Here is a 24067-nt window from a genome sequence, read left to right on the forward strand (position 1 = left end):
TACCCTTTTGGAATGTGTGAAGAAACAAGTGGACTTGCGCTGTTGCCTTTGCACTGTTAGATCGGTGGCTGCATGTGCCGAGCGCGCACGTGATCATAGCCCTCAACATTAAAATTTTTTTGCCGCTTAGTGCTTCAAGTACGTAAGAAAAACGGTTGACATCATGGTAAACAACTTAGGTGGTCGCACCGATACGTAAATTCAGTGCTTTAGCAACCCCTCATGGCGATATGTGGAATATTTCAGAATCTTCATTGTACCACGAAAGATGAACGAGCTGTCATGAAGATCACTTAGTAGTAGAAGAAAAAAAAAAACAATCTTAAGCACTCATATCGTGGGATGGACTTTCGCTTAGTGGTCACGCAACCATTTAGCTGTGCCTGAGGTGCCCCTTCATTATGTGGTTGTGGTGCCTCTAAGAACTCATTTTACTTTACAAATAGGTTTCGCACTTTCTTTGCTGCAGAAGGAATAAAAAAGCACTACATGAGAATCATGATCGTGTGTGACATAGCAGTTACTGGATGCAAGAGACAACACAACAGAGAACTTCCAGCAGCTCCTATAATGCGCTCTTTATATAGTGCGCAACTCTTAGTTTGATGAAAGATACCACCTATTATTAACCTAAACAAAACATAATGGCCTGTAAAATTACTCAAACTTTTTCGCATCACTGTCGTGCACATGTTTTGTTCTTACTGCGATAAAGATAACTTGTGAAGCAACATGAGGGTCCTGCTAGCATGCTGTCATTTAGTGACGCAGCTACCTTAATTGAACGCTACAGACAGGAGTAGATGCGGTTCAGAATTACTTGCGTGGAACGGGCCTCGAGTGCTCGGCTACCAAGTCCGAACTCTTACTCTACAAACCCACAAGGAGAGGTCGTAAAACCCTGCGCGAAGAGTAACGGGAATATTCCAAAATTCGCATTACATTGGCAGATGGTACTCCCGTACCTCACGTAGAGAAAATTAGAATCCTAGGGTTACACCTGCAGGCAAACGGCCATAACGGAGAGACGGTGCGAATACTTCGTCGTTCGGTAGATGACACCATCCGACTCTTGCGTCGCATCACGAACAGACGCAATGGTATGCGTGAAGAGTGCGCGATCCGTCTCGTGCAGGCGTACGCGATCAGCCGCATAACGTATGTTGCCCCCTACCTGAGGTGGATCGGGTCCGAAAAAAACAAAGTCGAATGCATGATCCGAAAGGCTTTCAAGAGGGCGGTCGGCGTTCCACTCAACGCGAGCACCGACAAGTTTCTAGAGCTCGGAGTTCACAACTCTCTCAACGAGTTAATCGAGGCGCACGACATTGCGAAATACGAACGATTATCGAGGTCAAAGGCAGGTCGATGCATCCTCGAGTCGCTCAGCATCGCGTACCACACTCAGCATGGAGAAAAGACGGTGGTTCCCGCCTCTGTTCGCGACCGCCTGATCATCCCGCCGCTTCCCAAGAACATGCACCCGACGCACCACGCCGCGGGAGACGCAACAAACGAGCAAGCGACCTTTAGAAGAAGTTTGGTAACAGCAACGAGGCGGTGTACGTAGACGCGGCGCGATATGGAGGAGGGAGAAGCGCGCATGCGATAGCGGTTGTAGACCGCTCGGCCGAAGAAGCCGCGATAGCCCTAGCACTCGTCGCGGTGCCAAACGCTGCGATCGTGATCAGCGACTCGCAGGCGGCAATCCGCGGCTTCGCGCGCGGTCGTGTCTCGCGGGAAGCGGCCCGCATACTCCACATTTCTGACGACGGCGACTCGTCATCGCCCTCGCAACCCCAAAATTCTACGGTCTTCCTCCTCTGGACCCCGGCACATACCGATGTTCCGCTCGCGGGCAACGAGGCGGCCCACGCCACGGCTCGAGGTCTCACACGCCGAGCCACCGCTGATTATGTGGCCGCCTCCGACCCCGAGAGCGGCGCATCGGATCTGCCGGATCGGGACACTACAACAGAAACACAGCAACAAGAAACACACTGGGCGTGGGGCGATCGCCTAACCACGTTCAGAGACCTCACCCAACACTACAGACTCGAAAGACGCACATTCCCGCCACCGCACGATAAATTGAACAGGAACGAGGCCGTGACATTACGCTTGCTACAGACACACACCTACCCTAGCCCCGCTATCTTACACCACTGCTATCCGCGTTTGTACCCAACAGACGCGTGTAAAACATGCGGACACAGAGCAACGCTGCGACACATGCTCTGGGAGTGTACCGGCAACAACGGTAATCAAAGCAGCTCCGTTGGCGACGCGTCCATAATCGCGGCTGTTGCCAGAGTAGGAGAAGGCTCGAGCTCCGTTCTTCCCGACGCCGCCCTGGATGCGGGAGCCGCCGGGGACCTTCTCCGTAGGCGTCGCCGCCGCTGGGAGGCGGCTATCAGAAGTTCAGAGCTGGCAGACCAGCTCTGGGCCTTCCGGCAAGCCGAAGATGCCGCTCGAGTCCAAGAACTTCGAGCCGTCACTTGAGGCCACCACATCAAGAACTGCCGGACTATTCTTTACTAAAGTTTCTTCTTCTTCAGTGCCTTTCCACTATGTGAAGAAGGATGACCAGCGAAGCTGTGTATGTGGGCCCCTTAATGGCGAACTGCACTTCCGCCGCGGGTCGGCCGGGCAGTGCAGCATGTTCGGGATCGGCCCACGATTGGGGATTGCTTAACGCCTGCTTCACCTCCACCACGGGTCGGGCCGGTACTGCACAATCTTCGGGATCGGGCCACGCATGGGGAGTGCTTAACGCCTGCTTCACCTTCGCCGCGGGTCGGCCTCGCATTGCATTATCTCCGGGATCGGCCCACGTATGAGGAGTTTTTTGCTTATCACGCCAACGACACGAGAATTTCCTTGGACGGTAGAGGTATACATGCAGCTTCGCGATAAAAAAGTAAATTTGTTGCACACAAGTGGACAATGACGAGCACCACAGTGAACCAAACACTGCCGTGCTACCCAACGCCAGTAGCCGTATTGATAGGTGGCATTTCACCAGCGCATGGCACGGCATCACAAACTTCAGTGACATTCACACTGTCGATAGCATTCCACAAAGGCTCCTCTAATATCCGCACCGCTTCCAACTTGCGCATCTGTAGTATCTGGAGGCTGTACATACAGCATACTTTCAATTTCGGACTGATGCAGCCACTAAATGAAAGAGAGTCTGAAAAGCGTTCATATATATTGTGGAGCACACGACAAGCCCTTATGATCATCGGCACATTCCTAATGTCGGCGTTCATTTTCTTCTGCACCGCAGCCTGAACCGAGCTTGCAGCCTCCCAAAGGCATTTTCAACAATCCTTCGGGATCTTGATAAAGTATAATTGTAGCACGTGTGTCGATCGTTTTCACCGAAGCTCTGGAAAGGCTTCATTACGCTTGATGTCAGCGGAGACGCCTGGTCGCACAGTACCAATGGTGGCCCTGCAATTCCACTTATTGTTTCTGTTGGTGCTTGGAACAAGGATCGTACAACTATACCCGCCGATGCAGACTGGTACTACACATATGCATCGTGACAGCGCTCTGATAATCCAACGTTCACGCACCTGAAAAGGCAATTATGGTCTACCAGGGCGAGCAAAACGATGCTGCACCTACAAAGAACAATGTCATAGCCATAAAATTACGAAGCACAAGAAAGTAAATAGCGATGACTTACAATCACAGATATTATAGTGCACCCATAAGAATGAGCGCAATGACTGATCAAATGTCAAAGAAAAGCACACGTCTTAGTATTTACCTTTTAACTGCTTGGAAAATCCCTAACCAAGACAATGTTGAATGTGAATCCTTCAGTGTGGTGAGAAGTTTTCATCGGCTACAGCCATAATTATTTACCACGTCAACGTTGACAAGAAGACTCAGAGATACATGATTACCAGTCTTTATAATTATAATGAGCCAGGCACGTACCCAGGATTTTTTTTTTGGGGGGGGGGGCCACCACCTCCAACATCATCATCATCATCATCATCATCATCATCATCATCATCATCATCATCATCCTGTTTTATGTTCACTGCAGGACGAAGGCCTCTCCCTGCGATCTCCAATTACCGCTGTCCTGCGCCAACCGATTCTAACTAGCGCCTGCGAATTTCCTAATTTCATCGCTCCACCTAGTGTTTTGTCGTCCTCGATTGTGTTTCCCTTCTCTTGGTACCCATTCTGTAACCTTAATGGTCCAACGGTTATCTAACCGGCGCATTACATGACCTGCCCAGCTACATTTCTTCCTCTTGATGTCAATTAGAATATCGTCTATACCCGTTCGCTCTCTGATCCAAACCACTCTCTTTCTTAACGTTATGCCTAGCAATCTTCGTTCGATCGCTCTTTGCGTGGTGCTTAACTTGGTCTCAAGTCTCTGCCCCATATGCACTGGCAAAATGCACTGAGAAATGCACTGGCAAATGCATTGGCGCTGCACATATTGCACTGGCAAAATGCATTGATTGCACACCTTACTTTTCAATAATAGTGGTAAGCTTCCAGTCAGGAGCTGGCAATGTCTGCCGTATGCGATCCAACCTAATTTTATTCTGTGAATTTCCTTCTCATGATCAGGGTTCCCTCTGATTAATTGACCTAGGTAAACGTACTCCTTCACAGTCTCCAGTGGCCGACTGGCCATCCTGATCTCTTGTTCCTTTTCCCGGCTATTTATCATTATCTTCATCTTCTGCATAATAATATTCAACCCCACTCTTACACTTTCTCTGATAAGGTCTCCAATCATTTGTTGTAACTCGTCTGCATTGTTGTTCAATAGAACAATGTCATCGGCAAACCGAAGGTTGCTGAGATATTTGCCGTCGATCTTCACTCCTAAGCCTTCCCCAGTTTAATAGCTTGAATTCTTCTAAGCACGCAGAAAATAGCTTTGGAGAAATTGTGTCTCCCTGTCTGACTCCTTTCTCTATAAGTATCACCCTGCTTTTCTTGTGTAGAATTAAGGTAGCTGTAGAACCTCTGTCAGGCACGTACCAAGGGGGAGGGCCCGGGGGGGCCCGGGCCTCCCCCCCCCCCGAAATCAAGTGGCGTAACCCCCCCCCCCCCCTTCCCATCCATGCCACCACTCCTCACACATTCCTAAAGCGCCGCCAGATCAAAGTTGAGACGTCACAGCTGTTCGTCGGTCAGCATTATCCTGCCGTTTTCACTCCTTTTAGATGGCGGTATAGTTATCGGCATCTCTTGTAATGTGAAGGACAGTTTTCTCGTAGATTTCGCACCCTCGCGATTAACTCGAGATGCGTTCAGTCGTCACCATCTGTTCAACCGTCACGCGCATAGCTCTTGCTTTTGTTAGTTCAACCTTCTTTGTTTAGGCTGATTCTGGGACCAGGAGAGGGATGCGGCTGTTACTAAGCGGGTCTTAACTCTCATGGAACGAGTTGCGGCCGGAGAAAACGCCAATTGCGTTCAACTTATCCCTTCGCTTCTTTGTTTCCTTGAGTTACGGCTCGCCGCGACGCTGGCAGATGCCCGGAACCATATACAAGTGACATGGGTTAGCTAAGGCGGGAAATAAAATAATGTGAAAGAGCGTCCATCATGGAACCCTGCAATAACCCTTAAACCCATAAACAAGATGACTGTCGCCCGTTACCTCGTCTGTTTTTCCCTAACTGTATAGCAGTTTTCGTGCAAAATTGGCAATTGGAAACAAAAATCGCAAGGAGTTGAGAAATTAAGCGATCTACTAAGGGAGAGAGCCAAGACAACAACCAAACTGCAAGCAAAAGCGAATAATAAAAAAGTTAACCGCTGTTTATGAGAATATTTATGGATCAACATCGTTTTATTTAAAAAGGAAGTAGAGAAAACGCCACCGGAAGTGGAGAACAATTACTTGTTTTGAATGACGCTTCTACAGTTATCGGTCGAACCGCCTCACGTAGCCACTTCTCTGCTGTGCTTATGTGGGCGTTTTTCTAACATTTCGCAGTGAGCGCAGTACGTCTAGAATCGCAGAGTCCTGCGCTCTACGTGGTTGTACGGGACTGGCGGCCGCACAGCGTTACGCAATTCGCGGAACTGTCAAAACTGATCAACAAGGCGAAAATAACTTATATTCGAAACTATAACATGAGAAAGACTGAAGAAGCCGTAAAAAATTAAAAAAAGAAACCTGGCATAGGACAAACCATGATGTATGCACTAAAAGATAAGAAGGATAACATCGTCAGCAATCTCGAAGATATAGTAAAAGCAGCGGAAAAATTCTAAGCTGACCTGTATACAGTACCCAGAGAAGTCACGGTAGTTCACTTAGAAACAGTAATGAACCGGATCCAGAAACTCTCCTATAACTAGCGATGAGGTCAGAAGGGCCCTGCAAGACATGAAACGATGAAGAGCGGGAGGATAAGGTGGAATAACAGTCGATTTAATCAAAGATGGAGGAGACATAATGCTTGGAAAACTGGCGGCTGTTTATACGAAGTGTCTATCGACCGCAAGGGTCCCAGAAAACTGGAAGAATGCACACATTATACTAATCCACAAAAAAAGGAGACGTTAAAGAATTGAACAACTATGGGACCATTAGCTTGCTCCCAGTATTATATAAAATATTTACCAAAATAATCTCCAATAGAATAAGGTTAACACTGGATTTTGTCAACCAAGGGAACAGGCTGGCTTCAGGAAGAGATACATTACAATGGACCACATCCATGTCATCAATCAGGTTATCGCGAAATCTGCAGAGTACAATAAGCCTTTCTATGTGGCTTATATAGATTGCGAAAAGGCATTTGATTCAGTAGAGATACCAGCAATCGTAGAGGCACTGCGTAATCAAGGAGTACAGAACGCTTACGTAAAAAGCTTGGAAAATATCGCTACATGCGTGAGGTATTTGTTTGTTTGAACGAGGTGCGTAGGCCCCATCACTCCAGAAAACAGGAGGAAGAACGAACAGGGCTCGCGCTTTGAATCTAACCGGTCCGCGCTGCAACCGTTGTTGTAAATATAGTCTGTATATAGTTTCTCGTCTTACTGACTCGTCTTTCGCGTTAGAATATCTACAGAGGTTCTACAGCTACCTTAATTCTACACAAGAAAAGCAGGGTGATACCTATAGAGAAAGGAGTCAGACAGGGAGACACAATTTCTCCAAAGCTATTTTCTGCGTGCTTAGAAGAATTCAAGCTATTAAACTGGGGAAGGCTTAGGAGTGAAGATCGACGGCAAATATCTCAGCAACCTTCGGTTTGCCGATGACATTGTTCTATTGAACAACAATGCAGACGAGTTACAACAAATGATTGGAGACCTTATCAGAGAAAGTGTAAGAGTGGGGTTGAATATTATTATGCAGAAGATGAAGATAATGATAAATAGCCGGGAAAAGGAACAAGAGATCAGGATGGCCAGTCGGCCACTAGAGACTGTGAAGGAGTACGTTTACCTAGGTCAATTAATCAGAGGGAACCCTGATCATGAGAAGGAAATTCACAGAATAAAATTAGGTTGGATCGCATACGGCAGACATTGCCAGCTCCTGACTGGAAGCTTACCACTATTATTGAAAAGTAAGGTGTGCAATCAGTGCATTTTGCCAGTGCAATATGTCCAGCGCCAATGCATTTGCCAGTGCATTTCTCAGTGCATTTTGCCAGTGCATATGGGGCAGAGACTTGAGACCAAGTTAAGGACCACGCAAAGAGCGATCGAACGAAGATTGCTAGGCATAACGTTAAGAAAGAGAGTGGTTTGGATCAGAGAGCGAACGGGTATAGACGATATTCTAATTGACATCAAGAGGAAGAAATGTAGCTGGGCAGGTCATGTAATGCGCCGGTTAGATAACCGTTGGACCATTAAGGTTACAGAATGGGTACCAAGAGAAGGGAAACGCAATCGAGGACGACAAAACACTAGGTGGAGCGATGAAATTAGGAAATTCGCAGGCGCTAGTTGGAATCGGTTGGCGCAGGACAGCGGTAATTGGAGATCGCAGGGAGAGGCCTTCGTCCTGCAGTGAACATAAAACAGGATGATGATGATGATGATAATGGAGGTGGTGGGCCCCCTCCGAAAAAAAATCCTGGGTACGTGCCTGTGGGCGGATGACATTAAGACGTTTGCAGGGACAACATGGCCACAATTAGTACATGACCGGGGTAGATGGAGAAGGCCTTTGCCCTGCAGTGGGCGTAACTAGGCTGATGATGATGATGATGATGAGTTCGAATTGATTCTGCGCATTAGAAGTGGCGCCAAGATCAAGCGTTTGTACCATAGTTTGTGCGACGCGGCGGTAGGGTGGCCCCTTCTAGCCACCCTAGCGCCGGTCCGACCTAAAAATTTGACGTTAGTTTGATCCACTGATCTCCATTAGAGTAGAGGGGACGTATTCTGAAACGTTCGCCGCCGCGAAAGTTTCGCCCTGGCCACGCCTCCGCCGTTGCGGCGCGCTCTGAATGGCTGCTTTGACAAAACCGGAAATTCAGGTGGTGCAAGTGAATTTCCGGTTTTGTCAAAGCAGCCATTCAGCGCGCGCCACAACGGCGGAGGCGTGGCCAGGGCGAAACTTTCGCGGCGGCGAACGTTTCAGAATACGTCCCCCCAGTTGTTTGATCTTGTGATCAAGCTTGCTAAGGTCACTCTGCCCGTCCCAAGCTCAATTGTTGCTCCGAATAGCTCAACGAAAATAAATCGAGGCGGAACCTTAGAAGACTAGCGTACCAACAATCCGCGCAGCTCCGAACACAGCAAATCGGCAAGGTGAGTTTAAATGTCAGTTTACTTCAGTTTTAAAGAATAAAATATTGTTCTAGCCGGGTCTATCGCATGAAGTGGAGTGAACGGACGCAGATCATTTTGCACTTGTGCACTATCTTGTGCCTACGCCCTGGGCCCGTATTACTTTCGGGGATGCACATCCCGACTTTCACAGTGTGATTACGCGTGACTAGACTGCGTCTTAGTACAGTGTCGGAAACGCTGATCGACTGCGAATATTATCCGGGTCTTCCTGAGTAAGCAAAATAAATAAATAAACAGATAGAACTATGCAATTACAACTTGTCCGATCCAACGTCCGGTGTGCGTCTGTGCTATTTCACACGATGTAGCCAACGCATCTGGGAGAGTGTTGTTTAGCGCACGAGCTAAGCCGGCGTTATAAATGTAGTTAACAGACTTCCATCCTCCAACATTCACCGCAGTTTGAATGCTTGAGCCTGATTAAACAGCACCATAAGGTCCGCAGTAGTCGGTAACATAAGCTGCAGCCTGAACGGCCCGTAAGTTTTCAATCGCGTTTTTGGCCGTTGGGAACTCCCTAGAAACAGTTGGCTAGATTTAGGACAGCCCCAGCAACGCTTGTGTAAGCAACACTGCACAAGAAGTAAAGAAAGTGTGCCTGACGGTCTTCATTTTCTCAGTATACTTGCTTTGCATTTGACACACTAGCGAGAATGCAAGGGTGCAGCTGTAAGTTTATCTCATAATCAGAAACTTGTGGAAACTTGTCAGGCATCTAAATTTTGACCTTATTGCGAATGTGGTTGTTTGCCTATTGGCGACAGGCCGGGATTGACTGGAGTGTTGACAGCGGGATGCGGCTGGAATCATTGTTGGCCGTCATTGAACAGTGTGTGCTACACAAGTGGTCCGGGCTAGCCCAGCTATAAAAAGAACAAGAGGTTTCCAATAAGTTGGCGTGCTAGAACTGCCTAGAGCACATGCACTGGAACAAATGTTTGAGTCACAAATTTGAACTTCTCTCAATGAGATGCATTTGCACTGTGTAGCGCACACGCACTGTCCATCTCAACCAGAATTATGGCCACTTTGAGATCCCCGGCCTGCATAAGCATATTTGGTTGGAGCCAATATGAAGGCAATAAGTCATGTGGAGTGTTACATGCATTGTGACAATGAGCATTCACTCCTAACAAGATTTTATCTTCAAGGGGAGTATGGAGTATTGCAACCCTCGTGAAGATTTTATCCTACTGCAACCATAGAAATGTCATAAGAATTTGCCATCTTTACAAATGACAGTGTCATAAGCTTTCTGCTTTTTGAGGCAAGAGCAGGAGCATTGTAAACTCTCGCGCGGCAACAACTATGCTATGAAGCTGTAGTTGAACGTATTGTGTAACACTCAGAACATTAACTGTCCTGAGACAGTTGCAATTGACATTCGGAAGAAACCCTTTGGCTGGTGCAAGTAGTGCTATATATATATTGATAAAAAAGTTTCAGAACTAGAAGTTCCAGAACAGAGCTAGAAGGGATCACGGAGTCAGCAGCCAACTGTGCACTTTGCTGGCATGCAGATCTGGGAATAAAGCCTACTGCTCACTGGATTTCCTTTTTTGTTCTTTTTGGCCTGCAACTGCTATTGATTATTTTTAACATTGCACATCATTTCAATCTGGACAAGGGTCCATAACAGGTATTATTGTAAAGGATAAACTTAATGACCAGATTTAAATTCTTAAAGCAAGCTAGATTATGAAAGATGTCATATTTCTTGGTTAAATTTTTCTGCTTGGAGCTTTTTAACATGTACCCTTTGCTTTGGGCTCAAGCTGTTTTGTACTCCTTCTCATTGAAATGTTGCTGCAGCAGCTGTGAAGTGAGCCCTCTTTAGTAACCACCGCTAGGCAGCGGCTGAACATAGATAAAAAGAACTGCAGTAGAGCAGAATGTGTGCTCAAGCAATGTCACAAAGGTTCAGTAAAAAAAAAAAAAAAAAATGTTTGGCCACGATTCTCGGTTCTCATCTCGTCCCGTCGTAGCTAAAGTGGTGATCCTGTCGAATATGCTGACAGCCTCGGGTGGTGAACAACATGCATGCTGGCAGTCACATGAATTCCACAGCCGCCTCTGCTGCTGGGCTCGCACCTCGAATCGATTTCCCACCTTTCTGGTTCACCGACCCTGGCCACTGGTTCCTGCAGGTCGAAGCATATTTTACTCTGCAATGGATCACCTTTGAGCCACCACTGTAGCTACGACGGGTAAGGCAGAGATGAGAACTGACAATCGTGGCAGAACGTTTTTTACTGAACCTTTGTGATGTTGCTTGAACATAAATTCTGTGCCACCGCACTTCTTTCCCTTCATCTTCAGCTACCACTTCGGGTTGGTTAATAGATCTCTCTCTTGTGCTCAGCAGCAGCACTCCTAAAAAAAGTCACTATTGGGGGTGCAGTTCGTGATGCTCTCTACCACTAGTAATTGTCGAAATTGTGCAGTGTTAGTAGTAGAAAACATGAGCGAGGTTCATTTCCAGTAAATGAACATGTAAATCTATGCTGGTTTCAAACACAGTTAAATTTGAACTTCAGATAATCGAAACCAGTTCTGTACATTCTGTTGAGGTCAGATTAACAGGTGTTAGTTGTAGATTGTTTCTTGATTTCCTTTTGATATTGAACGCACAAGACTGCAATTGCACTTCTACAAAGTACTGCACTCCAGTGTGTTCTTGTTCAAACACTGTCGTAAAAAGTGCTTCCCTTCCTCCCTCCCTTCCCCATTAATATATCTTTAACTCGTTTACAAGTCATACTAAATACTCCCAGACATAGTTCTGGGGATCGGCACCATGTTTGTAAGTGCGCACCATCACATGAGCTAAATAAAATTATAAAAAAGAAAGGAAAACAAGAAACTGCACAAAACTAATCTGTCAATGTTCACTGGCTGTTAAATTGCCTGCAAGCATCATTTCCTGCTAAGAAGTATGGTAATACCTGCCCCCCTTTTTTTTGTTACAGCATGTCAACAACCATGTTCTTAAGGAGCCAGCCCCAGAGGAGAGAGGTAGGGATGTGTGTGTGTGTTTGATGCATGGTTTAAATTGTGTTCTTAGAGATTTAGGCAAAGGAGAAGGGGGAAGGGGGAGTATTCCTTTTTGTCAAAGGTTTTTTGCTCTTCTAGAGTTGTGGTTTGCAAGTGCAAATTACTCAAACTGGTATTTGTGTTATCGAAGGAGGTAGTTGACTTGCATGATTCACACTCCTCAGGACCATATCTTTAAATGAATTATCTGGAATTGAAGAACAGATGACGCAACAAATCCAACCACTGACTGTGTGAACACACATGGACAAAGGACCCTGTATAAAATGACGCATATGGAAGCAGATACAGAATACTTGTTGCAAAAAAGATGTGTCATTCATCAGTCGTAAAGTATTTAGAAATAAGTTGCCACTAATTGCCTTATTTTTAAGCATTAGAGGCCCAAAGGAACAATAAAGAAGGTCATTAAGTTAAGCAAGGTTATAAAGTCATTAAGGATTGCTAAGTTAGCTATAGTCAAGCTAGTTAAGCTTCTGGAATACCAATCAGGTACTCTTATTGTGAATGGAGACTTGGAAATACAAACACATGTAAATAAAAGACAGGGGGTGGCCACCTTGTTGTTGCTGCACCAGCACTGGCAGCATGTGCTTAAGATTAATTAATCATTTAAGGTGGAGTGAGACTTTGAAAGGTACGAAATAATTGCTGTCAGAGAAGTCAGGAACATGGTTGTGCTTTTAAAATTCTTCATATGGCATCAGCTTTAGTTGGGCTATCTATAAAACACAAAATTTAAAAAGAAAGGCACAATTCAGTGTTTGTTATTTTGCATTTTCACATATGTGCAATTCTTTAATGTAATTGTTATTTGTAGAACTTTCAAATTTTGCAGATGAAAGGGCAATGGTGTCCTACACAACTATGTGGACAGCAATATTGTAGGAATATTGAAAAAGGCATCAAATAGATCCTTCACAGACGCAACATGCTCTTCGAAGAGTGCTCGCCGCCAGAAACAAACAAAAGAAGAGTGGAAGAGATCCCCCTAGTGACTGTAAGATGCACTACATAGAAAAAGAAAGTTGCAAAGGCAAAACTTAGGTCAAAGAAAAGTTGTTTTTATGTGATGAAAGCTTCATACGAAATTGGGAGTTGATGGCAGGGCATGCCCACTTTCCGGTCGATGCAGCCACTGAAAATTAATTAGGTAAATAAATATTTTAAAAGTTGTGCACACTCATGTGTTATATATTTTTTGAAAGCTGAAGACATGCTATCGAAAGAATGCACAATGCGAAAATCAATATTTTGAATCACGCGCAGTCTCACCCCACCTTAACAAGGTTTCCACTGCATTCTAAAAGAATTATTTAAGTGTGATAGCAACCTAAAACATGCGAAAATTTTTTGAAATTTGTTTACTTGCTTGTCTAGCGGTGCCATGCTTTGGCCATGAAATTAAGAAAGGGGAACCTGGTCCTTCGTTTTCTCTACTAGTAACGCTTTCCTGCCAGATAAACGTAAATGTAATCCTGAAAGAGCACTTCACAAATCTAAAATGACATAGTGAATCTAAAATGAAATAGCGTTGCTCTATAATCCTACTCTTACAGTATTTTCTATGCAAGTTATGTTAAGGCTATGCAGTTGTTTTCTTCATTTTTTTCTTCTGAGCTGCCTTTGACTGCAAAAGCTACATTATTTTATTAGTGCTTCACCCATGGCAGTAGGATTTTAAAATTAAGTAGCCTTAAAAGAATACTGGCAGCATGTGTATCTTATATTTTTGGCATCATTAGGTAGCTGTTGACACTGCAATTATGGTATGAAGTCAGGGTTCTTTTGGTGTGGAACGAATGCACACTTGCCACTCTCCCAAATTTTTTCCAGTGTTTACGAATTTGGAGTTATATGATTTTATGAGCATTATGTTAAGTTCTCGAAAAATAAATTGTGTTCACAAAAATGTTTCAAAGCTCCTGAAATATCAGACGGTGCAAGTGTGTAAAAAATACACACACAAAAAAATGTATTGGCACCTGTGCTACCCTGTTGGTCAGCCTAAGGTGCCGCATGAACGAAAAAGTACTTGCTTGAGCAAGTCTATTCCGACAAGTTCCTCAAGCAGGTGAAATTGGCGACAGCAAAGTCCCTGAAAGAGCCACTGTGTGTGTTGCTTGTCGGTATGTGCCGTTTAATTTTAAATTTGCTGCTGCTTATGCGGTGCATGTAGAGGAAAATGATCATTAACAAAGTGCACATGTATGCCACAAAATGCGTGTGCTCAGGAGAAACATAGTAAAAATGCGCGCTATCCCCCCTGTCCCTCCTGTCATGTTCACAAGATTTTTACAAATCTTAATGTACACAGGTTCGCAGGCATGCAATTAATAATGCGTCACACGATCAGATCAAGGCGAATGATAAATCCAAAAATGTCTTCGGCAGAAGCTGGCCTCAGCTGAAGTTGCTGCTATCGGAAGTGGTAATCGTGTGACATCACAAATTAGTGTGGTCCTTACCAGCAAGCCCAATAGAGTGGTGAGTGCAGGCCACGCTGTGAATCCTTGACCAAACGCTGAGCCACACGTTATCTCCTGCGCTGCCAGATTGGCGATGGCCCTCCCATCCCACTCTGCAGTCTTTTGCATTCAACGTGGGATGCACCTCGATTAGACAGCCATCTGCATTTGCTTCTGTGGGTGTGCAGGGCATTGCCCTCACTTTCTTCTTCCTTATGTCCCACTTTTACGGCAAATGGGTGCTTAACTTTGGCAACACAGTCATGGTGCGGCCTTCATTAAAAGCATCGGGCTGTCTGGTGCGTGCTTCAGTGACTGCAACCACATCTGATTGCTGTTCTGTCAAGTGTAGCCTGCTTGATGCCTGAAGCCACACTGCACTTGATACTGATTTTGAACTGACTGCGTTAAAGGGGATGTAAATGGTTAAGTGGTTACATACTGGGGGAATGGGGCTTCATATGGAACTGGCAGGTATTCAGTGAAAGAGAAAAAATCAAAACAAGATAATTTTGGCTTCAGCAATGGAGATGGGGCATTCAGCAGTGTGCCATTTTAAACGAAATAACTGGCCACTCTCCAACGCTGAGAGACTACTTTGTGATGAGTGATGCATACATGCCACAGTTGTGTGTGCACATGGGTGGGCCTCTGTTTGCTTCATATGTTTGTGTACTATAATATAATTTGCTGCAAGTGATGTGTTTGCTGCAAGATACTAACACTGTTGCTTTCTCTTGGCATAGAACCCATTATCAGAAGTGTTTACACTGCACAATTATCTTGTTACAGTTTCAACTGTTGATCAAAAACCTGGAACTACTGCACATAGATCCCCTGCATGGTGAAAAACTTGGAGAGTAAGCACACCATAACATCTTTTAATATCCTGAAAGACATTGTAGGGTAGCAAACTGGATCTTCCCATCTGATTAACCTTCCTGCCTTTCCCCTTTCTTCTGTCTCTCTATGAAATGCATTGTAGTTTTCATCATGAGAATTTTCAAGTTTCCTTGTTTCAGCATTACAGTGCAATCATTCCATTTGGTACTGAAACTAGCTGGTGTCTTTTAGTGTTTGTATTTGGTAGTTGTTTGTACGTTTGTGTATTATGTAATACACACTATTTCATTCTGCTCTGGAATGCACATTTCTGTGTGAATTATCAGGAGCTTGAATAATACAACACTGACTAGCTTACAATTCGCTACAAGCTTATGTTTTCATATGCTGGGAGATATACACGCAGTGGTAATATATGTGCAACTTTCTTCTTTTAGAATCTTTCAAAAAAATGGCTGTGGCTTAGCTAAGGTTAAGCCCAGGATGCGAAGCATACTAGCCTTTATTTTAACGCGACAGCGTTAAGGAGCTCGTGTCGCAGAAAAGCCGGTGTCGTCGGCGTCGGCTCAGGCGTGCGGCGCTTGCTCAGGCGCACATTTCGTTGTCGCGCCGAACGCTGCGTTGCTCGACGCTCACCGCGTCCGATGCCCGGGGGCGACGCCGCGAGCGTCGGCGCGAGTTGGAGCCGCGTTTCTTTTCTGTCGTGAAGTCACAGTGTCACGTGGTTTCAAGGCGACACCGCCGCGCCTGAAGAGCTGGGTTGAGCTCTGGTAATATGCTTCGCATAAAAACTGGGTACATGCGAGGGTAAGCCGGTTTGTCATCCAGCTGTCACCACCGTGCTATATAATTTTTCTCAGTAGAACATTTTATGATTGGTGCACAAGGTATTGAAACAAAAGTTTTGAAATGCAAGACGATGTATTATGTTTGACTTATCTTATGCACTGTTAATGTGCTCTCATCCACATTAGGCCAGAGAGGTAGCATTGTTTTACCGCAGGTTTCTCCCAAGAATCTTGAAGTTTCAATGTGTACTGAAAACACTGCTAAAAAGCAATACTTTTGAGATTTGTTTGAATTAACCAGAACTTAGAGTGATTAAAGCTTGAATTATTTCATGTATACTGTATCGGACGTGATATCCATAACATTGCCAGCAACCTCAGGCTATGTACTCATTTGTTCACAAGTGCTATTAAAACTGTGTGTAGTATGTGGTAGCAAAACACAGAAAGTAAGACCAAGTGCATGTGAGCTGCCCTTTTTGTCACATCCTTTCTTTCTTGCTCATATGATGTAGTTTTGACACTCAAGCAATTCCAAATTTAGTTGACTGCACAGCTGCACTGCAAGTAGCATTGACATATGTTGTGTGTGCAAATGATGCGAGTATGTTTTGAAGGTTGTTACTGGCCACCTCACATTTCCAGAATACTGAATTGCACTTCAGTTGGCCACAAATTTCATTTCATTTTATTACCTTAAAGGCCCCAATAAATGGAGCGTTACATAAGGGGTGGCAAGAATAAAAATACATCTACACAGTAACAGCAAGTTTTTTACATTTTCGAGGAACTTCGATGGGCACATATGACAGCAACGTTGTTAGGAAGGCCGTTCCAGTCTGCAGCTGTGTGAGGAAAAAAGAATTTGAAAACGTGACAGTGCGTAAGTGTGGACGGGCTGTCGTGTGTGTATTGTAGCTCATGGCTGGTGCGGTGAGATATGCGTGTAGGAGGAAGGATATGAGGTGCGATGCGCATAGGGTTATGAAAGAATTTGTGAAATAAAGATAGGCTGACAATGCGACGACGGAGCGATAAGGGGATAATGCGGATGCAGTTTTAAAGGAGGAAATGCTTATATCAAAGAAATATGACGAGTGGATGAAACGAGCAGCGCGATTTTGTACATATTCAAGATAATTAATTAGGTATGCTTGATGAGGATTCCAAATAGGCGATGCAAATTCTAGTTTTGACCTGACAAATGATTTGTAGGCTAACAATTTTACATGTTGAGGAGCATGATGTAAATGGCGTTTTAGAAATCCTAATGTCCTGTTCGCGGATAACATTAGGTTAGTAACATGACAATTCCAGGAAAGATCGCTCGAAAGTGTTACTCCTAAATACTTGTACGAATTAACTAGTTCTACCGGAACTTCAGAGATGACGTAAGAAAATGAGAGAATTACGGCAACGGTGAATGGACAAATATTTACACTTTCATGGGTTAAGTTCCATTAGCCACTCATTACACCAGTCCTGGACAGCATTACGATCACTTTGAAGAGAAGATTGGTCAGCGGTAGAAGTAATAGCACTATATATCACACAATCGTCCGCGAACATACGTATGCTAGATGTTACGTTTAGTGGTAAATCATTTATGTATATGAGGAAAAGTAGCGGGCCTAGCACGGATCCCTGTGGGATGCCTGATGTTACAGAGACTGAATTAGAATTTATATTATTAATGGTGACGAATTGTGAACGATTAGTCAAGAATTCTTCAGTCCACTTCAGTATATTAGGGTAAAAATTTAAGCGGGAAACCTTTATCAGAAGGCGTTTATGGGGTACATTATCAAAGGCTTTAGCAGAATCTAAAGATATTACGTCAGACTGAAGATTACAATCAAGGTTAGAGTGCAGATCGTGTAAGAAAGCGGCAAGCTGAGTCTTGCAGGAGTAACCGTGGTGAAACCCGTGCTGGGCAGGATTTAAAAGTTATTTGAGTCAAGAAATGCCATGATGTGAGTGTAGATGACGTGTTCCATGATTTTGCACGGAATACTAGTTAGATAAATGGGACGGTAATGTAGAGGTGAGTTCTTGTTACCTGATTTGTGGACTGGAACACCTTCCCTTGTTTCCAATCTTTGAGCAGTTGGCCTGTGAGGAGTGACTGAGTGAATAACAAGCACAACAGAGATGAACTTGTGTCTTTGGTGTTCTGCAGTATCTTAGCGTTGATGTTGTCTATGCCAGCAGAGGATGAAAGCTTTAAGTTTTCTATTAGGGGCAAAATCCCCTCTGAAGAAAATACATGTGAAGGCATTGTCTCCTGAATAATTGCGGGGTTTGGAGAAACGGCCGGATCGGTTTCATTAGTAAACGCGGATGAAAAAGCTGCATTAAAAATGTTGGCGCATTCGGATTCACAGATAGTTTCACCTGGTGCATCGGTGAGGGAAATTGTGCGTGTATTCTGGGGATTAATGACTTGCCAGAACCTACAGGGATTAGTAGACAACATGTTTGGCAGGTCATAATGGAAGAAAGAGTGTTTGGCCTCTCGCACATTTTGTAGGTACGTTTTTTCAGCTGCATAATACTTGTACCAAGTGTTCTGACTAGGCCGCAACTTGGCTGAACGGAAAAGACGCTTCTTTTTGTTTTCAAGACATTTGAGTGTATTTGTGAAACAAGGATTTAGGGGGTTAGTTCTTGTATTTATGCTTGAAACAACCCTGTCAACCAAACCTTCAATTTTTGTCTTAAACAAGTACCAGTTATCGTGGATAGATCTTTGATTAAAGTCAGACTGAAAATGGGGCAAGAATGTGCGAAGTTCATTATTTATGGCAGTATAGTTTCCTTTATCATAAAGTCGGATGGTACGTTTGCTAGTTGTCCGTAAAAACGGTTTAATCGTGAAGTCGACTTGTATGACTTGGTGATCACTGACACCTGGTAGAGGCGTGATGGAATGAACTTATTCCGAATTATCCATTAATATTAGGTTGAGAATGTTAGCGCAGTCCTCGGTTACATGGGTTGGCTCTGATATAATTTGAACAAGATTAAAATTAAGGCAAACATCAAGAAATTCGTTAGCATCTCTATTACCTGTGGTAGTTAGATTTTGTGCAGTTTTGTGCAAATTTTGTGCAATTGACTCTTGCTTTTATCTTGCTTAACCAGGGAAGACTTCCGAGGCAAGAACGCTTCCACCACCGTCCGACACGTGCTTCATGGTCTCTACTGTGCCTATGACAAGAAGGCAGCTCAAAAAAAGTTCAAGTAAAATATTTTACTTTACTCAATCATGTAGTGCAATTTTGCAAGATAACTTAGCAAGGGGTCACCTTAGCTTAGATACCATATTTGTTTGAACTTATGTTCATTTGCTGAAATGAGAAAATAAATAGTTATAATAATTTTAATAATAGTAATAACAACCAAGTTCCTTGAATGAGAGCTGACGAGAATATTATGCGATGAGTTATAATAATTTTAATAATAGTAATAACAACCAAGTTCCTTGAATGAGAGCTGACGAGAATATTATGCGATGTTCTGTGAACAGATGGCTTTATTATGTTATGCATGAATGCCATGCCTCCTCAAATTTATTAAATGTTTTCTTGAAAACCTGTTGTTACAAATAGTGCTTAAAAAAAGTTAAATATTGTGTTTTCACACCTCGCTGCTTTATACATCTTGGACGTGTTAGATTCAAATGTTTTAAACGATTCCAAAACGTTCACTGTTTTTGTCACATCACTCATCATTGTCACCCACACCAGCAATGCTTGATTGGTCATCACTTTGTTTGCCACACAGTTGACTTCAGTTCTGTCCATTGCTTACGAAATGAACCACTTTAGGAAAGGTCACAAAATGAGTCACAAGATAGCACTTGTCCTGTTTGGTTCTAGTGTCTGTCTGTGTCACTTCACGCTACAATTCAAAATCATGTCACAAGATGAGTCAAAGCTAGAATGACTTGTTCATTTTGCCACCTATCCTTAAAATGCATTCGCACCAGTGATCGGCAGAGGTCGCACAACCAATTGCGAATGCTGACCAAGGAGCGAGTCACGGCGACCGTCGTTTTTACTGGTAAGCACGACCTGCACATCACCGTGCTGAAGTCTCACAATTGGTGACATCTGTGTCTGTTTGCACTGCCATCGTCATGTAAATTAAACACCATTGTATACTGATGTCCCGCTCCTATGCCACTGATGGGTTCAGTCGTTCTGTGACGGCAGTGTGTGACTGACCTGAAACGGTTGCTCTTCGATCAAAGTGACCGCTTGTGATCGGTCACTTTGCGGCCAACTTTGCCTCAGGACCTCTGCGGGTCGTCAGTGCGAATGAGGCCTTAATGGGGAGTTGTTGCGATTGGTCAGGTTTAGCTGATGCACTTTGTCAGTCAGCCAACTTGTAATGTGATGGGGCTGCAGCCCTTAATCATAATGTTAAAGTGCACATGATTAACGCTTACAACATGTAGAAGCCTCAAGCCCCCGTCATACGAAACCTTGAACCCTTGAATCTAAAGCCTTTGTCTCAAATATTTTGTAATGTGTGATATGCTAAGATTTGAATAAATACAGCATGTTTATGTGCGGGCTCATGCAGAAATGTCTGGCCAGTCAAGCCTGGGGAGCCTGACAAAGAATTTCGTGCAGTGATTGTTACGTGGATCTCAACGCTGCAAGTAAGTAGGATGTCCATCATTGAGTGCTTGAAACACTAATCTCAGCTGTGACCAGACACGACATAACAAAAGCACTGGCTCTATACTCGCCCTCCCCTATTGTCAGTAATATTATTTGCAGATGAACCAAATTTCTGGTGCCTTTATTTATTGGACGTCACCACCACCTAAGGAGAGTCTGTTACTATATAGGTAATCACCACTGTTGCTGTACATATTTAGTTGCCAAGTCATCTGAGTATACTTGGACATTTGGGTAAACTGACAGCTCAAAATAAAAGGCCATTTTCAGGCAATTATATTGCTCATAAACATCAAGCCTTGCTGTGATTGAGTGAGGAGTTGGTTCGCCTGTCTGCATCGACAAAGCTACTTTAATGCAGTAGTTGTAATGCAGGAAATTAGTCGTTGAGCGGATAGCATTAATTTGCTTGTGTGCTGGGAATTATAAAAGGATAGGCATAGAAAGAATGGGTTATTTTTGCAGCCTTTACTTCTGCAGCGGGGGATTACTAATGCAGTGCAAAGAAATGACTGACTCAAGAAGATAACATGAACACGTCAGTGTACTTATATTTTACTCTTGTGCCTGTGTTGTCTTCAAAATACACAAATACTAATCTAATATGGTGTACCAACGAGCCTGATTTGCAACTCTGGGGCCCTATAACCTAAAACTATTCCAATCTGCTTTTATTCCAAATCGGCCATTAGCCTTCCTGATCGGTCAGAATGGTTCGGGTCCGGACCGTATGGCCAGGCGCCACACCCATATGGGCAAAGTCCGAGCCATTTTCACCTATCACGCAGGGCTGGTGGCCGATTTGGAATAAAAACAGATCGGAATAGTTTTACATTATACCAAACCCTGGTCACTGGTATAGGTTTAGTGAAGCTTATACTTAAGTTGAATTTGTTCCTCTGTGATATCTCTACCTCACGAATACAATGTTGTCAGAAAAAATTAGCTAGCTATGGTGGTAAGAATTAAACGACTGTATAATATTTCAGTGACAAAGTGTACTAGACATAGCGAACAGGCATCGGTAAGGCCTGCAATTAATGTTGCCATTTTCCCTTGCATGTCATTCTGACAAAACAGCACCCAAAGTGGTCTCCTTGCTCATACAATAAGCAAGAAGATCAAATATGCTAAGCTGACATTCTTAAGTAGCGGGCATTCCGAATATCATGGTAGAGATTCTGCAAGTACTACTAGAAAAAGAAGTGTCTGAACTTGTGGTCCTATACTCGCAGAGAACTTTATGTGGCTAAGAGGGGAAAACTACAAGCGCACCAGTCTTAGGGGTCTTAGCTACGAGGGCACCAGTCGCCAGTCATCTGCAAGCCTTCATGGAGTGTAGATCGAGTTTAAGGTGAACCCTTTTCAATGTGCCTTGTTATCTGCGCAGTGAATTGTTTGTTGAAACAGCGTTATGTGGTGAAGTTTTGCATCGCACTGGGTGAAACTGCGAGTGAGACCCACGTTATGATGAAGACTGCTTATGAGAATGATGCCATGGGTAGATCAAGTGTTTTTGAGTGGCACAAATAGTTTCTGGAAGGAAGAGAGCAAGTTGAAGATAAGCAATGGTTAGGGTGCCCTTCAACGGCAAAAAGTGATGAAAACTTAGTGAATATGCGCAATCTTTTGAACTCTGACCGTAGATTTAGTGTGCAGATGTCAGAACAGTTAAGCTGGCCAAAAACTGTTGTGCACGAAATTGTGACCAAAAACTTCGAATTGAGAAAAGTTTGTGCAATTGGTGCTGAAGGTGTTAACTGATGAACAAAAACAAAGACATCTTGTGATTTGTCAAGAACCTCTTGATTGTGTTTGTGACCATCCAAATTTTCTCGACAATGTTGTCACCGGAAACAAGTCGGGGCTTTTTGAGTATGGCCCCTCAACAAAGTGCCTATGCTCTGAATGGCACACTTCCACCTCACCTCGCCCAAAAAAAGCTTGCATGAGCAAATTGAAAATGAAATTGATGTTGATAATCTTTCTTGACTGCAAAGGAGTGGTTCACAGAGAGTTTGTACCACCTGATCAAACTGTAAATGCCGCATTCTATGTGGCAGTACTTTAAAGACTGAGAAAACGAGTCGCCCGCCGTATCCGTCCAGCAATTGCTGGATCATGGAGGCTCCATCACGACAGTGCGCCGAGCCACCACCTTTGTTGTCATGGACTTCCTGACCAAACATTGCATCACACAGCTTCCCCAGCCACTCTACAGCCCAGATTTCGCTCCTTCAGACTTTTTCCTTTTCACCTGACTGAGAAGGGTCATGAAAGGACGGCACCATGGCTCGGTCCAGGCCATTCAAGAGGCAAAGGGAGCTGAAGAACATTCCAGTTTCTGCGTTCCAGGGAGCCCTCAGTTATTGCAGAGTTGCTGAAAACGCTGTGTTGATGCAGAATGGGCATATATTGAAAACTATTAAGTTGATGTGTCAAAATTGTGGATAAATTAACGAAAAGCTCAGTCGTGCTACTTTTCTTACAAACCGTGTAAGACCACCTACACAGTTAAACCTTGTTATAACGAAATGGGTTTTAATGAGATAATTTATATAATGAAGTAATCATAATACCCTTTGTAACTCACATAGAAAGCCATGAATTTAAAATCTCATTTTAATGAAGCAGGTATTTTCTTTAAAATGGACATAACCAATCTTTTTTTAGTTCAAAATGAAGGTCTGCTGATCAACTTTGGCAGAAATCTGGGGGTGTGCGACCGTGCTTGCAACTTGTCTCATACAGTTGTTCAAAGCTCCCTTGAGCTGTTGGCTATCTGGTAACACGGAAAACCGTCTGCGGTGCTAAGTCAGTGGCTATGCATGCGCTTATCCGCAGCTGCTTCGCATCACAGTCTACCAGTACTGCTGACTCCTGCACTCTCCTGCACTTGTGTTTAGTTGGGTGTGTCATGGGTGAAGGTTGTGTGCTATTACACCAGAATATAGTGCAAACATTGAAGCACATGACTTGCAATACGAGGAGGAAAGGTGCTTCGGAATATGCTGCATTATCCAACTGCAGCCGAAACAAATAGCTGTACGTGCATTGTAAGGGGTCTTCCACGCCCTGGGATTGTATTTCGTAATGATCCATTTCATTTCTCATATTTTTCTTTCTTTGTCATCAGTTCAGAAGAAGCCAGGGCAGCCGTCAGTGCCAGGGTCAGGCACTCAGCACAATGAACAAGAATATAAAATGAAATCGATTATTTCAAAATATGGCGTCAGCTCATGTTTTTAGCGATTGCTATGCTTATCAGTGTATCATAAAAGTTCCAGTAGAACGCTGCAAGCCTTTCATTTTGTATACAATGCTTGTTGATGTACACAGGCAGAGATGAAGCTCTGCAAGCCTCTGAATTCATGCAATGGTCCTTGCTGGATGCCACTGTAAA

General features: G+C 44.0%; 1 protein-coding gene across 2 annotated transcripts in view; it reads left to right on the plus strand.

Moving 5' to 3' along the window:
- Window positions 1-8592: 8592 nt before the first annotated feature.
- LOC135918767 (uncharacterized) overlaps window positions 8593-24067 on the plus strand; it is a 37141-nt gene continuing 21666 nt past the window's right edge. Inside the window, exons 1-5 of one of the 2 annotated variants that reach the window (XM_070528551.1) lie at window positions 8593-8778; window positions 11790-11835; window positions 15135-15202; window positions 19118-19216; window positions 20564-20642. In XM_070528551.1, the coding sequence (XP_070384652.1) occupies window positions 11791-11835; window positions 15135-15202; window positions 19118-19216; window positions 20564-20642 (291 nt within the window). In that variant the 5' untranslated portion in view covers window positions 8593-8778; window position 11790. Of the gene's footprint in view, window positions 8779-9378; window positions 9490-11789; window positions 11836-15134; window positions 15203-19117; window positions 19217-20563; window positions 20643-24067 lie in introns of those variants that run through there. The other variant, XM_070528552.1, reaches the window with a different exon arrangement.

The sequence above is a fragment of the Dermacentor albipictus genome, unplaced genomic scaffold (assembly GCF_038994185.2).
Source record: "Dermacentor albipictus isolate Rhodes 1998 colony unplaced genomic scaffold, USDA_Dalb.pri_finalv2 scaffold_13, whole genome shotgun sequence".
NCBI classification, from domain to species: Eukaryota; Metazoa; Arthropoda; class Arachnida; order Ixodida; family Ixodidae; genus Dermacentor; species Dermacentor albipictus.